Consider the following 17,208-nt stretch of genomic DNA (forward strand, 5'->3'; position numbering starts at 1 on the left):
GGGCCTCTTTTGCTGCTCCTAAGTCTGCTGCTGCTGCTGCTTGCGGCGCCGCTGCTGCTGCTGTGGGGCCAGCAGCGGCTGCCCACCGAGCCACTGCAGCCCAGCTAGCCAGCGTGGCCCAGCTAGCTAGCGCAGCCTCTTTAGCTAGCGCGCAGCTAGGCCAGCTAGCTTGCTGCCAGCTAGCCAGCAGCCATTTGCGCAGCTAGCCAGCCTGGTGGCCAGCTAGCTAAGTAGCAAACAAATCGCCAAAAGAGTTCTCTCTGCTGCCCCAGATTGCTCAGCTAGCTAGCCAAACAACTAGCCGGCGTTGTGCCCTGCTAGCTGGTTGCTCAGCTGCTAGCTAGCCAGCTAGCTGCTAGCTAGCTGCTAACTAGCCGCCAGCTAGCTAGCCAGCTAGCTGCTAGCTAGCTGCTAGCTAGCTGCTAGCTAGCTGCTAGCTAGCCGCCAGCCAGCTGCCAGCTAACTGCTAGCTAGCTGCTAGCTAGCTGCTAGCTAGCCGCCAGGTAGCTGCCAGCTAGCTGGTAGCTAGCTTCTAGCTAGCTAGCCAGTCGGCTGGCAAGTCGGTCCAGCATTTAACAATATGACAAATAGCTAGAGGGGCGCAGAGCCTTCAAGCAAACAACCGCTGCCCTGCGCCTCATCTGCCCAGCCGCAGCAACGGCAGCAGCAGCAGCGGCAGCAGCAGCGGCAGCAGCAGCAGCAGCAGCAGCAGCTCTTCAGCGTGGGGTTTCATCGGTGCTGCAGCCGCGGGGAGGCCGCCAGCTGAAAAGTTTATTGAGTTGTCTTTTATCGATTATTTATTTATTTTTTATTTTTTATTTTTTATTTCATTTTTTTTTCGAACGGGGCTGAAGAAGAGAAGCTTCAAAGGCCTTCAGCCTCTCCGCAAGGGCAGCTGCTTCTTCCAGCTGCCGCTGCTGCTCCTCCGGCCGGCCTGATGAGCAGCAGCAGCAGCAGCAGCAGCAGCAGCAGCAGCAGCAGCAGCAGTGGTTGGTTCCCTTTTCAACGGAGGCGGCTGCCAAGGCCCCGTGCTGCAGCTGCCAGCAGCGGGGCAGCAGCAGCCAAACAGGAAGCAGCAAAAGAGCAGCAGCAAAACCCCAAAGGAAAAATGCAGGCAGCAAACAAAAGCAAAAAAGAACACACAAACGAAGCCACAAAAAGCTGCAGCAGCGAGAGAGCAATGAAACTCTGAGGGAGAAAAGAAGATACACAGCAGCAGCAGCAGCAGCAGCAGCAGCAGCAGCAGCAACAGCAGCAGCAAACAGCGTTAACATTTCGGGCAGAAAAAGACAGCAGTGCTCCTTGCCTTCCTTTGCCGCGTGATCCGCCGCCTTCCTAGCAGCAGCCTCCAGCAGCTGCAGATGGTCTGCAGGCAGCAGCAGCAGCAGCAGCAGCAGCAGCAGCGGTCGCATGCGCAAGCACCCGACAGCCCCAGCAGCAACGGGCTAGCGAGCTAGCCGGCTAGCTAGCCATGTATACTTAGCAACTAGCCAGCTGGCGAGTTGGCTGGTCAACTGTAGCTAGCTGCCAAGCTAGCTTCAAGCTAGCTATCTAGTTATCTATCTAGCTATCTATCTAGCTATCTAGCTAGCTAGCTAGCTTGCTAGTTGGCTAGCTAGCTAGCTGTGGGCTAAGAGCCACCCGGCGCAAGGCGCAATCATGGAAGGCCTGCGGCGGCCAGCAGCAGCATGTACGCAGCAGCTAGCTGTGCAACGCGAGCTAGCTAGCTAGCTGAGTGGCTAGTTTCGTAGCTAGCTACATAGCTTGCTGCCTAGTCAGCTGCCTAGCCAGCTGTGCAGCTATCTGCGTAGCTAGCTGCGTAGCTAGCCGCCTAGCTAGCCAGCTAGCTCGGGTGCAGCTAGCTAGGCAGCTAGCCAGGAAGCTAGCTAGGCAGCTAGCTAGCTAGCTGGGAGCTGACCTGTGTAGGACATAAGGGGGTTCTTGCCGGAGAGACATTTCAATATGAAAAAAGCCACATCTTTGAGTTTGAAATAATTGAAGTGGCTGTTCAGCAAAGCCAAAGAAGACAAATAGTGTTCCGCCGTGTCCTCCTGAGAAGCAGCAAGCAGCAAGGCAGCAGCAGCAGCAGCAGCAGCTGCAGCACGCGCGTCAGCGAGAGGGCAGCAGCAGCAGGCGCAGCAGCAGCAGGTGCTGCAGCAGTGTGTGCAGTAGCAACAGGGCAGCAGCAGCAGGCGCAGCAGCAGCGTATGCAGCAGCGTATGCAGCAGCAGCAGACGCAGCAGCAGCGTATGCAGCAGCGCATGCAGCAGCAGCAGACGCAGCAGCAGCAGCAGGTGCGCGGTAGAGGCAAACAGCAGCAGGAAAAGAGCAGCAGAGAGGCAGCAGCTAGCTAGACGCCGGCCCTTCGCGCCTAGCAGCCAGCAAGCGAAGGCAGCAGCGGCAGCAGCAGCAGCAGACGCAGCAGCAACAACAGCAGCAACGGGCAGCAGCAGCAGCAGCAGCAGCAGCAGGCATTCAGAAGGCAACAAATCCAAAAAGACAGTCTCAGAGCCTGTGACTGCATGCATGCAGATCTTTAAATAAATAAATCCATTTGAATGGATGTGCAGATACTTGCAAGTGCATGCAAGTGCATGCAAGTGCATGCAAGTGCATGCAAGTGCATGCAAGTGCATGCAAGTGCATGCAAGTGCATACAAGTGCATGCAAGTGCATGCAAGTGCATGCACTTATTATTTGAGCGGCTGTGCATGCAAAAAGAAAGAAAAAACTCTTTTATTCTCTTAACTTGCGCACTCTGGCATTAAAATAACCTGACAGTACATATTTGCATGCAAATATAAACACAAATATTTATAAATATAAATATCTGTAAATAGAAATAACATAAATATATATAAATAAATTTGAAGGCATAGAATATACATATATATGTTTATATATAATTTTAAATGTTCATATTAGTGATATTTGTTCACACGCATATATCTATATATATTTATCTTTAATCTGCATATATGTATATATACATTACATTATATTATATTTTATATTACATTACATTACATTATATTACATTACATTATATTATATTATGTTATATTACATTACATTACATTATATTATATTATATTATATTATATTATATTATATTATATTATATTATATTATATTATATTATATTATATTATATTATTTTATATTATATTATATTGTATTACATTTCTATTTAAGTTCCCCTAAAGATGAGCCGCAGCAGCTGACTTGATGAAAAGAAAATAAAAAGAGGACAAAAGAAATGAATTAAAATAAAACAAATTTAAAATAAAAAGAAAAAGAAAAAGACAGAAATGAAGCAGCAACTCACTTGCAGCTGAAAGTCATAACGCCGCGGGATCTTCTGCTCGTCCTTGACTGCATTTATCGACTGCAGCAGCAGCAGCAGCAGCAGCAGCAGCAGCAGCAGCAGCAGCAGCATCAGCAGCAGCAGCAGCAGCAGATCGGGTGCGTACAGAGAGCATGCAAATGAAAAGCGCGGGAAGAAGTCTATTGAATTAATTTTCATCTTTGATTAAATATATATTTTTGCAACAAGTGCGGAAGCAAAGAGACAAAAAGGAAAAAGAAAAAAGGAAAAGATAAAAAAGAGAAAGAAACATAAAAGAGATTAAAGAATAACAAAAGAGACAAAGAAATTATAAAAGAGAAAAAACAATAGTCAATTATGAAAGAGAAACAACAATGATAAGCGATAGAATAATAATAATAATAATAGAAGAAAAAGAAAAGAGAGCAAAGAAGCAAAGGAAAAGAGAGCAAAGAATGAAAATAAAATAAAAAAGAAAAAAAAGAGACAAAAGATAATAAAAGAAACAACAGAAAATAAAAGACACAAAAGAAGAAAAGAAGACAAAAGAGGAAAAAGAAAAGAGAAAAATAGAAAAATAAAGGAAAAATAAAAGAAAAATAAAAGAAATATAAAAGAAATATAAAAATAAACAAAAATATATAAATAAATAAAAGTAAATGAATACGAATAAAAATAAATAAAAATAAATAAAAATAAATAAAAATTAAATAAAAATAAATAAATCTTTTTCTCACTTGAAGCTGCAAAACGGCTTTATGAGTTTCGCCGCAAACTGAAGAAAAGCCAGAAGGAACTTCTGCAGCTTTGAAGTATTCTGAAATAAATCAAAAAATTAAATTAAATTAAATTAAATTAAATTAAATTAATAAATAAATAAAATGAATAAATTAAATTAAATAAATAAAAGAATAAATAAAATGAATCCGGTGAACTTGAATTCAAAAAAGAAAATAAAAAATAAAATTAAAACGACAAAATGGGACGTAGTTAAAAGATTTAACTCAAAAAGAAAATTCAAAAAATGAAATAATGAAAAACTAAAAATGAAATTAAAAATAAATCAAAAATACCGAATCGAAAAAGAAATTAAGTTTCAAATTTAATTAGGAAAAGGAATTTAAAAAGATGAAGTTAATGGGATGAGTTTAAAGATTAAGAAATAAAAATATCTTTAGAAAGATGAAAATAAAAAAAATAATAAAAGGACTAAAAAAGAAATAGAGAAAACGAAATAAAAAGATGAAATAAAAGATATTAAAATAAAGAGATGAAATAAAAGATGCTAAATTAAAAAGATGAAATTAAAGATATGAAATTAAAAAGATGAAATAAAAGAAATGAAATTAAAAAGATGAAACAAAAATGAAGCAAAAGAAACGAAATGAAAGAAATTGGAAAAAGGATTAAAGAAAAAACAAAAAGAAAAAAGAAATTCGAAAACCAAAACAAAAGAAAGACAGAACTAAACATTTGGAAGTAACCAATAAAGGATGAATAAGTAAATTAATGAAAGAATAAACAATAAATAAATACATAAATAAAAAAACAAAATAAATAAATAAATAAATAAATAAATAAATAAATGCCCAACAGAATAATAAATAGTTCAAATTAAATAAAAACAAATAAATAACAGCCCAGAGCGCAGGCGGCCGAAGCGCCGGAAGAAGGGCACAGAGGAAAACCCTAAACCCTAAACCCTAAACCCTAAACCCTAAACCCTAAACCCTAAACCCTAAACCCTAAACCCCCAAACCCTAAACCCTAAACCCTAAACCCTAAACCCTAAACCCTAAACCCTAAACCCTAAACCCTAAACCTAAACCCTAAACCCTAAACCCTAAACCCTAAACCCTAAACCCTAAACCCTAAACCCTAAACCCTAAAGCTACCCTAAACCCTAAATAAACCCTTATTTGTTTCCTAAAAGCCCCACCGTCGCTGATGGTGTTCCTGCGCTGCTGCTGCGCCCTTTTGCTGTGGGAGTGCAGCCCGGTCTGGAAGCTGCCAGCAGCCCCTGCTGCTGCTCCTGCTGCTGCTGCTGCTGCTGCTGCTGCTGCAGTGAAGGTCTCTTGGTGAGACTGGACTCTGGGCCTGCGGGCGATTCGGTCTTGCGGCGTCAGCCGCCGCAGCTGTCTGCTGCAGCTCGAGTTCTGTCTCCCAACAGCTCCATTATCTGCTGCTGCTGCTGCTGCTGCTGCTGCTGCTGCTGCTGCTGTGGGGTCTTCTCTCTGCAGCCTTGAGCCCAGGCGAAACCAGCTGGTCACATGAGTGAAGGCATCGCCGTCAGTTTCATTGCTCAGTGCGCGGCTGCTGCTGCCGCTGCTGCTGCTGGCCTCGCTGCCGTTGCTGCTGCTGCTGCTGCTGCTGCTGCGGGAAAGGCTCCGCGAATAGGCAGGAGACTGAATTTGGTGAAGACGAATTCGAGAACTTTGGGAGTGCAGCCCTGCATGCGCAGCACAGCAGCAAAATGCCACAAGTGCTGCTGCATGCATTGAATAAACAACTAGCCTTTTTGGGGTTGCAGCTACTGCTGTGGCAGCAGCGCAGCAGCAGCAGCAGCAGCAACAGCAGCAGCAGCAGCAGCAGCTTTTGCTGCTGCCAGTAAAAGCAAACGCAGCGGCAGCAGGAGAAACAGCCAAAACAAACATTGGCCCAAAACACTTACTGGACTTGAAGCTCTGCAGGTCCCGAATGAGCTCTGAAAGCAAAGACAACAGCAGCAGCAGCAGCAGTAGCAGCAGCAACAGCCGCAGCAGCAGCAGCAGCGGCAGCAGAAGCGGATGGGAGAAGAGGCTTGCACAGCAGCGCGCAGCAGGCAGAGACAAGAGAAAAAGTGGGAAAGAGAAATAAAAAAAAAGCAAAACAGCACTCGCTGCTGCAGTCTGCTGCTGCGCTGCTGCTGAGGGCAGCAGTAAGACACAGCAGCAGCGCAGCCTGCTGCTGCGCCAATCCCCCCGGGCCCATTTGCCGTTCAAATGCGCCCTCCATTATTGCTGCTGCTGCAGTCCCAAGCTGCAGCAGCAGCTGCAGCAGCAGGAGCAGCAGCAGGAGCAGCAGCAAGAGCGGCAGCACACGCACCGTCGCCTGGTTCGCTGCCACGAGGCTCTTCCTGGGGGCTGCTTTGAGCCCCGTCTGCTGCCTGGCTGTTTTGCTGCGGCTTGTCCGTCTGCTGCTGCTGCTGCTGCTGCTGCTGCTGCGAATCCTCCGGACTGGCAGCAGCAGAAGCTGCCTTCGCGTTCACAGCCAAAACGCTGCCGCCTCCACTCGCGGGCCTTTCCCACCTCCACCACGAGAGCACTGAGGCAGTGAGGCTGTTGATGTTGGTGGTCACCATGTCCTTTGCTTGCTGGACAGCAGCAGCAGCAGCAGCAGCAGCAGCAGCAGCAAAGACAGCCGCAGCAGCAGCAGACACGGCTTAGAAGCAGGAGGAGAAAGCGTCTCCCCATCGCGCAGCAGCACCAAGCAGCAGCAGTAGCAGCAGCAGCAGCAGCAGCAGCAGCAGTCAGAACCGAACGCGCCCACGCCACTTCCCGCGAGAGCCACCGCAGCATGCGCAGCAGCAGCAGCAGCAGAACCAGCAGCAGCAGCAGCAGCAGCAGAACCAGCAGCAGCAGCAGCAGCAGCAGCATGGGGTGGTCACCTGCACATTGAGGTCCCATTTGTACCAGCCCTGCAGTCCGTTGGATCTCCAGTAGGCGAGCAGCACTGGGGGCGGCATTTCCTTAAGGTGTGGATATATTAGCTTTTCTAATCTGAAAGCCTGAAGCCGCAGCAGCAGCAGCAGCAGCAGCAGCAGCAGCTAGTCCTTTGCCGCTTCACAAGAGGCTTCAACAGCAGCAGCGCACGCAGCTGCTGCGGCGCGAGCAGCGCTGCAGCAAGAGTCGCAGAGGCCCCGGCAGCAGCAGCAGCAGCAGCTGCTGCTGCTGCTGCTGCAGTGCAAGACTCACGACGGGGTCGCACGGGTGAAAAAGGTTGTAAACCTGGAGGCCTTCGGGCAGCTGTAGCCCTGTCTTCAGAATCTGCAGCAGCAGCAGCAGCAGCAGCAGGCAGAGCAGCAGCAGCAGGTAAAGCAGCAGCAGCAGTAGTCACGAGAGCAATCTGTAAGCCTACAGAAAGACTTCTGTGCAGCACGCGAAGCTCATGTGCTTGAATGGAAAAGCAAAAGCCCAGCAGCAGCAGCAGCATGATGGCAACAGTCCAACAAACGCAGCAGCAGCAGCAGCAGCAGCAGCAGCAGCAGGAAGCGCAGCGCAGCAGATCCGCCACACCTCTGGAGAGTTTAGCAGCAGAAATGCCGGCAGGCATCCGCCCAGCAAGAACAGAGACTCAGCAGTAAAGTCCAGTTTTGGGACCTCTTCGCGGGAACGGTACTGTGTCTGCAAGCACAGCAGCAGCAGCAGCAGCAGCAGCAGCAGCAGCAGCAGCAGCAGCAGCAGCAGCAGCAGCAGCAGCCAAGAGAAGGGAGCGGACAAATTGAAAAGGACAGAGTCAGCGAATACAAAGACACACACAAATCGCGCAGCGGCAGCAACTGACACTAGATGATAGAAATAAGTGCAGCGGAGCCCTGGGCAATGCAGCAGCAACAGCAGCCGCAGCAGCAGCAGCAGCAACAGCAGCAACAGCAGCAAAGCTGCAGCTGCGCTTGAGCAGCAACAGGAGCGACAGTAAGAAAGGGGCAGCAACAGCATGAGGCGCAGTAGTGGCAGCAGCAAATGACACAAAACAAACGGCAGCCCAGCAGCAGCAGCAGCAGTAACAGCAGCTGCAGTAGCAGCACTGGCAGCGGCAGCAGCAGCACCCGCAGCAGCAGCGAAGCCAACGACAGCAGCAACGCTGCTGCCAATGGACGCACCAGCATCAGCAGCACCACAGGCGGCAACAACAGCAGCAGCAGCAAAACCAGCGGATGTACCACCATCAGCAGCAGCACAAGCAGCAGCAGCAGCAGCAGCAGCAGCAGCAGCAGCAGCAGCAGCTTACGGGCCTGAAGGACTTGCCGCTGAGGAGCTCGTAGGCCATAACGCTGCCCAGCGAATAGCCCAAGAGGCTGAAGCGGCTTTTAGAGAAGCGGCCTGAGGGGTGCTGCGCAGCAGCAGCAGCAGCAGCAGCAGCAAATGAGATAAAAGGGATTTCAAAGAAAAGCAAAGTCAAAAAAGCAACTGCAGCAGCAGCAGAGGGCCAACGTGAGCTGGAAAGCAGCAGAAGCATCAGCAGTGAGCCAGCGGCGCCACGCAGTGCAGCAGCAGCAGCAGCAGCAGCAGCAGAGCCGCCGTCTCCAAGAGCGCCCGCACCAGGAGCAGCAGCAGCAGCAGCAGCGGTAGTGCGTCAGCACAACCACCAGCAGTAGAAGCGGTCGCAGCAGCAGCTGCAACAGCAACTAAAGCAGCAGCAGCTGAAGCAGCAGCCCCAGCAGCCGCAGCCCCAGCAGCCCCAGCAACCCCAGCAGCAGCAGCAGCAGCAGCAGCAGCAGCAGCAGCACGCGTGCCTGCTTGAGTTTGTGGTAAGCAGCATTCAGCTGCGCAGCCACTTGCTGCATAATGAAGTCCCCAAATCTCGGAGTCATAAAAAAGAGAAGATCGCCGGCAGTCAAAGACAGCAAACGCCGCATTTCGTAGAGGCTCGATATCCCTATGCTTTGAAACAAACTGAGCAGCAGCAGCAGCAGCAGCAGCAGCAGCAGCAGCAGCAGCAGCAGCGGCGGAAAAGAGAAGATGTATAGGGGCGTAGCAGCGGGGGGAGATCCCGCCGCCGCAGCAGCAGCAGCAGCAGCAGCAAGGGCAGCAGCAAATACAGCAAGCAGAGGCAAGAACAAGGGGAGCAGCAAACGAGGAACAGAAGCAGCAGCAGCTACACGAAGAAGCAAAGCAGCAGCAGCTAAAGCAGCATCGAGGAGACAACAAAAAAGAGACGGAAGACCAAAAGTCGGCCAGTCTAGACAGACACAGGCAGCAGCAGCAGCAGCAGCTGCTGCTGCTGCCTTCTCCTGCAACGGCGTCAGCAGCAGCAGCAGCAGCAGCAGCAGCAGCAGCAGCAGCAGCAGCAGCGAGACAGCGGGAAACCCACTGGTCTTGCGCCTCGACGATGCATCTTTTCCAATTTATGGCTAAGACGTAAACGCTGATGGGCTTTCGCCAAAACCAGAGGGCGTTGACGCACCTGTGCAGCAGCAGACAAGAAGCAGCAGCAGCAGCAGCAGCAGCAGCAGGTGAAGCGGCTAGGAGGGCGCCTCCCTGCCCTTCCTCGCGGTCCCTCGTGCTGCTGCTGCAGCTGCTGCCTCGCGCTGCTGCTGCAGCTGCTGCTGCAGCAGCAGCAGCAACAGCAGCAGCGACGCAAACGGCGCTAGCGGTGGCGGCAGGAGCGCTGCAGTGTGCGGCCATTCCGCCTTTGCTACAGCAAGAGCAGCAGCAGCAGCAGCACGAAAGCAGCAGCAGCAGCAGCAGCGCGAACAAAGCAGCAGCTCAAACCCAGCAGCAGCAGCACCGGCCCACGCGCAGCAGCAGCAGCAGCAGCAGTGGGGCCTTCCGGAGCAGCAGCTGTGGCTCTAAAGGCGCAGCAAGGCAGCAGCAGGCTTTGCTGCAGCGCCGCAGCAGCGCAGCAAATTACCTGATGGAGTGCCGCAGCTGCTCCTGCTGCTGCACTTCGTGCTGCGAGCCGCAGCCAATTCCATGAATGACCAGCAGCACATGATCTACGGGGGCGTTCTTGTCGCCTGCTGGCAGCAGGCCGTTGGCCCCGGGGGCTGCTGCGCTGCTGCTGGCTGCTGCTGCTGCTGCTGCTGCTGCTGCTGGCTCTGCTGCTGCTGCTGCCTCCGCCGCGGCGTCTTGGTGCAGCAAGACGCGGGAAGCCGCAGCGCGCGCAGCAGCAGCAGCAGCAGCGCCCTCGGGCCTCAGAGGCAAAAAGTCAGGGAGCCCGTCCACGGCCTGCTGCTCTGCTGCTGCTGCAGCGTCTGCTGCTGCTGCTGCAGCGTCTGCTGCTGCTGCTGCACTTTGCGGGCTTCCTCCTGCTGTTGAGGCCGCTTCTGATGCCCGCGCCGCTGCTGCTGCTGCTGCTGTCGAGGTGGAGCTGCTGCTCCCTCCAGGCCGGCGCTGCAGCAGCACTTCATCCGTCAGCTGCACGTCCACTTCGCTCTGCTGCTCCTGCTGCTGCTGCTGCTGCTGCTGCTGCTGGGCCGCAGGGGCCGCCCGGCCCAAAGATAAGAAGCGGCTGTGCAGCACTGTGGGGGCAGACGCAGCAGCAGCCGCAGCACCGGCAATGACTTCTTCTTCTTCGCACAAAGAGCTGCTGCTGCTTCTGCTGCACATGGGGCTGCCTTGGCCAGATGCAGCAGCAGCAGCAGCAGCAGCAGCAGGCGCCGCTGCTGCTTCTGCGTCGCTGCTGCGGCCGCCCGAGGCTGCGCCGCGTGGCTCCTGCGCCTCAGGCGCTGCAGCACTCCATGCTGCTGCTGCTGCTGCTGCTGCTGCTGCTGGCGCGGCTCCATTAGGGGGGGTGAGTGAGTCCGGTGAGAGGATCTCTGGCGTCGCTTCTGCTGCTGCGGCCATCATGTCTGCTGCTGCTGCTGCTGCTGCTGCTGCTGCCTCCTCGGCAGCCAGACCCTCCAGCTGCTGCGACTGCTGCCTAAAGTCCCAAGCAGCAGCAGCAGGGCTGCGGCTGCTGCGCAGCGACTCCCGCAGCCTCAGGAAAGACACCACTTGGCTGCGCTGCTCATTTGCTGCTGCTGCTGCTGCTGCTGCATTTGGAGAGGGTGCAGAAGGCTCAGCAGCGGTCTCTCCTGCTGCTGCTTCTGCTGCTAAATCATTTGTTGCGGCTGAGGAAAAGTTCCGCAGCAAAGAGTCCCACATTTCCAGCAGCAGGCGGGGGACAGTGGGGGCAAGGGGCTGCTGCTGCCGCTGCCGCAGCCTGCTGCTGCAGCTGGCTGCTGCAGCTGCTGCAGCTGCTGCAGCTGCTGCAGCTGCTGCAGAGCAGCCGCTGCTGGGAGCAGCTAGGCGCAGCGGAAAGGGGAAGAATGTGGGAGCGCAATGACAGGTCAAAGACAGGCAGGAGCTCGAGGAACGCTATTTGCCATGCCTGCTGCTGCTGCTGCTGCTGCTTTTGCTGCTGCTGATGCTGCTGATGCTGCAGCGCTGCTCAGGAAGAGGGCGGATGTGCTGGGGGTTCTTTGCGCTGCAGCCGCAGCGACCGTGGCAGCAGAACAGCAGCAGCAGTAGCAGCAGCAGCAGCAGCGACTACGGCAGCAGCAGCAGCTTAATCGAGGCAGTCAATGCGCATTATTAAATCAAAAGTCGTAAAGTTAGCTATTTCTGCAGCTGCTGCCATCTGCGGGCGGTCTACCGCCGCAAGGCCTTACGGGGGGCCCCGCTAGCAGCAGCAGCAGCAGCAAGAAGGCTGAAATTGCCTGCGATCTCTTCACATCCGGTTCCTTTTTAGTTTGTAGCAACAAGCACATAAAGGACAGCAGCAAAAAGGTGTGTGTAGCCCTAGGCCCTTGGGTTATGGCCTGGACACGGGTGAGCGAGGCAAGAGCAGCATTGCTGCCGCTGCTGCAGCTGCTGCTGCCGCCGCGCTGCTGCTGCTGCTGCTGAAGCCACTGGTCAAATAGCTTCCTAGAGCACTTCTTAAAGCAGGTACATCGGCAACTGAATATAATTTTTATCTAAACGCAAGCAGCAAATAACACTGCTGCCTCCCTTCGGCCTCGTGGCGCCTCCGTGTGTGCACACCTGAACTGCAGCAACGGACCGACCGCCTTGCTGCCTCGGGCGATCTTTCTTGTCCTTCTGCGCTATCCCAATTTTGACAAAGTCTTTTTTGTCTTCATTACTTCCTTCGTCGTGTCGCTTCTCGCCGGGCAGCGCGCGCAGCAGCAAGACAGCAGCAGCAGCAGCAGCAGCGCCGCCGGAGCCCAGAAGCAGCGCAGCAGCAGCAGCAGCAGCACCCATTCCTTGCAGCAGAATGCCGGGGGGCCCAGCAGCAAAGCGAGGGGGCCCCAGGGGGGGCCGGGGCGGCCGCAGCAGCCGCGGCGGCCGCGGCAGCAGGCCGCAGCGGGGCTGCCGCGTGGTGCCATCTTTTGAAGAAGTGATGGCTCGAAACGTTTCCAGCAGCAATCCGCAGGTGGAGGAGCAGTCTGAGGAGGAGACGGAGCAGCAGCAGCAGCAGCAGCAGCAGCAGCAGCAGCAGCAGCAGCAGCAGCAGCAGACTCGCAGGGGACCAGTGGTCCCCCCTGACAGCGACGTGAGTCCAGCACCCCGTTGGCTGCCAACAGCCGCAGCGCAGGCAGCAGCTGAAGCATCAGCAGCAGCAACGCCAGCAGCAGCAACAAGAATAACACCAGCAATAACACCAGCACCGACAGCAGCAGCAGCAGCAACTGCAGCAGCAGCAGTAGCAGCAGCAGCAGCAGCAACAGCACGAATATCTGCGGCTGCATCTGTCCTGCTTTTGGTTTGCCTTTGTCTGTTTGTGCCCGCAGAAAGACGAGCCTCTGGTCAGCTGCTCTTTGCTGCTGCTGCCTTCCACTGTTTCACTTCTTTCTGCTTCTTTGCTGCAGCAGCAGCTGCTGCTGCTGCTGCTTCTGCTGCTGCTGCTCTCTTCTTCCTAGTCATTTTTTCCTGACTGTATCTCAGCCTCTCTACACAAAACACTCCACTCCACATACGCACGTGCATCACGGGGACTCCTACAATTGCTGCTGCTGCTGCCGCTGCTGCCGCTGCTGCTGCTGCTGCTGCTGCTGCTGCTGCTGCTGCTGCTGCTTCAGGTGGGCGCCGGCAACCCGAACAGGAACAGAGGCGCCAGTCTTTCCCCCGAGCCTTCCAGGCGCGAAAAGGAGGCGCAGGAGAAGGCGAAGCAAGCAGCACATTTGCAAGTGGGTTTGGGGCTGTTTTGCTGCTCTTTTGCTGCTGCTCTTTTGCTGCTGCTCTTTTGCTGCTGCTCTTTTGCTGCTGCTCTTTTGCTGCTTCTCTTTGTCAACTTCTGCTTCCTTTATGGCCTTTTTGCTGCCTTGTTGTGTCTCTTTCGGGGCTCCTGCTTCGTGCTGCCTCTTGGCTGCTGCAACTCATTGCCCTGCTTGCTGCTGCTGCTGCTGTTGCTGCTGCTTCTCATGCTATCCTCGCCCTCGCCTCTGCCGCTGCTGCTGCTGCCTCTTCCCCATTAGGGGCCCTTAAAGAGTCTCGTTCTTTAAGTTCGTTTCTTATTTTTGATTGCTGCTGGCCAAACATTTCGCCGTGTGAGCAGCAGCAGCAGCAGCAACAGCTGTTGCTGCTGCTGCCTGCTTCATTGTCACTGCTTGAGACTCTGTTGGCCACAGAGCAACTCGAAGGGCTACTGCTGCTACAGGGACACAATAGCAGCAGCAGCAGCAATAGCAGAAGCAGCAGCAGCAATAGCAGCAGCAGCTGCTGCAATAGCAGAAGCAGCAGCGGCAATAGCAGCAGCAGCAGCAGCAATAGCAGCAGCAGCAGCAGCAATTCGGTGCATGCGTGGCTGTGTTTTTGCGCACAGAAACTGCAGGCTGAAGGGAAGACGAGCCAATCCAAAGCGGATCTCGAGAGGTAAAGCTGTGCAGCTTCAGAAAGCCCCACACTAGACCTTAAGCAGCAGCAGCAGCAGCAGCAGCAACAGCAGCAACAGCAGCAGCTAGAGCTTTTGCAGTGAACTTGGTCCGCTGCACTTCAGCGGATCAGCAGCAGCACCCTCTCCTTGCTGCTGCGCAGTTAGAAAATGAGCAGCAGCAGCTGAAGTGCTGCAGTTCGGTTTTTGCTGCTGTCTGCAGATTGGCTGAAGTTCGCAGGCGCAGAGAAGCAGCACAGCGCTCCAGAGCAGCAAAATCGCCCTGACTGCTTTTGCTGCCAAACAGCAGCAGCAGCAGCAGCAGTAGCAGCAGCAGCAGCAGCAGCGGTAGCAACAGCAGCAGCTGCGGGGGCCCCGCTCTTTTGCAGAAACGGTGTCTGCGGCCCCGGCTTTCTGCACTTCAGGTGTATATACAGCAGGTCTAATAAGGTACTCCAGTCTTAAGTGCCCAGCTGCTCGGCCTGCTGCTGCAGGACTGAGCCAAGGGGCCCCTCTGGGGCCCCTCTGGGGCCCCCTGGGGCCCCTCTGGGGCCCCCCGGGGCCCCTCTGGGGCCCTGCTGCTGCGGGTCCCGGTGGTTCGCTGCAGCGCAGCACAGGCGGGGGCTGGCGGGCAGTGGGCAGCAGCAGCTCCTGCAGCAGCAGCAGCAGCAGCTGCTGCTGCTGCTGCTGCTGCTACTGGGCGCCGAGCTTGAGGACAACTTCCTTGAGGTGGCCCTCGAGAGCAGAAGCTCTTTCGGAAAGAGAAGTGCGGCCCGCGTGGGAGCCGCCGCCGTCTTCTGCTGCTGCTGCAGTTTGCTGCTGCTTCGAAATGCTGCGGCGGCTGCGGCTCCTGTGCAGCTTTTGGTCCTGCACGACCAGGGCGTGCAGCAGCTGCTTCAGGAAGTCGTCTTTGTCGTAAATGCCTGCGCAGCCTCGCAGCAGCAGCAGCAAAAGGCCCCCTTGCAGCAGCAGCACGAAGCCCCTTTGCAGCTTTGCAGCAGCAGAAAGCTCCGTTCTAGCAGCAGCACAAAGCCCCCTTGCAGCAGCACAAAGCCCCCTTGCAGCAGCAAAAGGCTCCCTTGCAGCAGCAGAAGGCTCCCTTGCAGCAGCAGGAAGCCCGCTTGCAGCAGCAGAAGGCTCCCTTGCAGCAACAGAAGGCTCCCTTGCAGCAGCAGGAAGCCCGCTTGCAGCAGCAGAAGGCTCCCTTGCAGCAGCAGAAGGCTCCCTTGCAGCAGCAGAAGGCTCCCTTGCACCAGCAGAAAGCTCCGTTGAAGGAGCAGCAGAAAGCCCCGTTGCAGCAGCAGAAAGCCCCGTTGCAGCAGAAGGCCCCGTTGCAGCAGCAGAAGGTTCCATTGCAGCAGCAGCCAGTGTGTGGCAGCTATTGTGGCCTCTGGTGCGGCTGTAGACAGAGGCCGGCAGCAGCAGCAGCAGCAGCAGCAGCAGCAGCAGCAGCAGCAGCAGGGCGTTGGCCAGCAGCAGCAGCTGCGGGTTTGCGAGCAGCAAAGTGCAGACTTTCCTTGGGAAGTTTTTGCAGAAACAGCAGCCCAAGTGCTGCAGAAGCGCTGGTCAACGAAGGCCTGCAGCTCTGCAGCAAGCTCGTCAGCTTCGGGGTCAGCAGCAGCAGCAGCAGCAGCAGCAGCAGAGGCGTCCGCCTTGGTCAGCAGCAGACACACCACGCAGTTCGGCTCGTGCTGCCGACACTCCGCAACTGTGGGGCCCGTCAGCCACTTTGCTGCTGCTGCTGCTGCTGCTGCTGCGCTGCTCGCAGACTGCCCGTCAACGCACACCACCAGTGCCCTCGTGCCTCTCCAGAAGTGTTCCCCCGCGGGGTTGCTTCCGAACTGCAGCAGCACGCCCAGCAGCACACACGCAGCTGCAGCTGCAGCAGCAGCAGCAGCAGCAGCAGCAGCAGCGGCGGCGACGGCGGCGGCAGCAGCGCAGCTGCTGCTGCGGCGGCCGCGGGGCGGCGGCGCGCAGCTCCAGCTGCGCGCCGCCGGCCCTGCGGCTGCTGCTGCGCACGCCAGCAGCCCGCAAGCAGCAGCAGCAGCAGCAACAGCAGCAGCAGCAGCAGCAGCAGCAGCAGGAGCAGCAGGAGGGAAGACAGGAAGGGGAAGAAGCAAGGAACTGACTCCCCGCGGAGTGTCCCAAAGCTCCACATTTACTATGCATGCAGCAGGAGCTGAAATGGCCCAAGACTTTGTGGCCAGGCGCAGAGACCACGTGGGCTCGGTGTGGGGGTTGAAGCGGGCGAAGATGTACCTGCAGCAGCAGCAGCAGCAGCAGCAGCAGCAGCAGCAGCAGCAGCAGCTCACTGGGGCTCTCTGCTGGGCACTCGCACTCAACTAGGGCGCTGCTGCTGCTGCGGCTGCTGCTGCTGCAGCTGCTGCCGGTGGAGAGCAACGCGGACACTGCGCAGTGCGCAGCTTGCTGCTGCTGCTTGGGGCTCCCAAGAGCAGCAGCAAAGCTCTGCTGCGGACTCTTGAGAAGCAGCAGCCCACAGTTAGCAGCAGCAGTTCTGTGCTGCTAAGTAAAGGGAGTGTTGAGCTTCGCCAGGGGCGCTACGGCGGCCGCAGCAGCGGGCAACCCCGCTGCTGCAGCAGCAGCAGCAGCAGCCGCTGCTGCTGCTGCTGCTGCTGCTGCTGCTGCTGCTGCTGCTGCTGCTGCTGCTGCTGCTGAAGCGTGCACCTGTCTATGACGCTGGTCTTGCCGGACTGGGCGTCGCCCACGAAAACAATCTTCTGGCGAAAGGCCGGCAGCGCCGCCATAAGGCGGGCGTCTGCGAAAGTGTCGGGCAGAAATTTCTTTCGGACTTTCCACATTTGCTGCTGGCAGCAAACTTGCATCTGCAGCAGCTGCAGCAGCTGCAGCAAAGTTCAAGTTCGAAGTTCTTAGCAGGCTGCTGCAGCGCCTCTGCTGCCTTCTACGGCCCGCAGAGCCCAGAGCTGCGCGCAGCAGCGCCGCCTCGCCCGCAGCTTCCTGCAGTCAGTTCAACTCAACGCCGCGGCTGCGGGGGCCTTTTCTTAAGGGCCACTTCCCGCGGCGCTGCTAGTTTATGGCCAGTAAATCCTAGTCAGTAAAGCTTTTTAAAAGTGCTGGAGTTTTGCTTAGCTGCGGGCTGTCGCCTTTCACGGCCAGCCGCGCCTTCCGCGCCGCTCCGCGGCGGACAGAACCCGCAGGGAGGGCCGCTTTGCGCGGAAGCGAAGGGGCAAATGCCGCACTCAAGGCGGCATTAAATCATTTTCAGATTGTTGTCGTTATTTGGAGCGTTTTAAATGGTGTTCTACGTGCTATTCTGTTAGTTGGAGCGGGGTTGCAACGGCGAGGTC

General features: G+C 54.9%; 2 protein-coding genes across 2 annotated transcripts; both read right to left on the minus strand.

The window, feature by feature from the left end:
* Positions 1 to 827: 827 nt before the first annotated feature.
* On the minus strand, positions 828 to 11,175 carry ENH_00008220 (DDHD domain-containing protein, related; the record flags this gene model as incomplete). The annotated part of the gene is made up of 13 exons (XM_013584116.1): positions 828 to 934; positions 1,919 to 2,051; positions 3,329 to 3,388; positions 4,066 to 4,145; positions 5,268 to 5,777; positions 6,000 to 6,032; positions 6,413 to 6,680; positions 6,975 to 7,094; positions 7,282 to 7,353; positions 7,603 to 7,710; positions 8,318 to 8,525; positions 9,494 to 9,724; positions 9,941 to 11,175. The coding sequence occupies 13 exons, from the start codon at positions 11,173 to 11,175 to the stop codon at positions 828 to 830; spliced, it is 3,165 nt and encodes a 1,054-aa protein (XP_013439570.1).
* Positions 11,176 to 16,220: 5,045 nt separating this feature from the next.
* ENH_00008230 (hypothetical protein, conserved) lies at positions 16,221 to 16,701 on the minus strand (the record flags this gene model as incomplete). Its single annotated transcript, XM_013584117.1, has 2 exons — positions 16,221 to 16,290; positions 16,568 to 16,701. 2 exons carry the CDS (start codon positions 16,699 to 16,701, stop codon positions 16,221 to 16,223), a joined length of 204 nt encoding a protein of 67 aa, XP_013439571.1.
* Positions 16,702 to 17,208: the final 507 nt, after the last annotated feature.

Source organism: Eimeria necatrix, genomic scaffold, assembly GCF_000499385.1.
Source record: "Eimeria necatrix Houghton genomic scaffold, Enh_scaff123, whole genome shotgun sequence".
Classification (NCBI taxonomy): domain Eukaryota; phylum Apicomplexa; class Conoidasida; order Eucoccidiorida; family Eimeriidae; genus Eimeria; species Eimeria necatrix.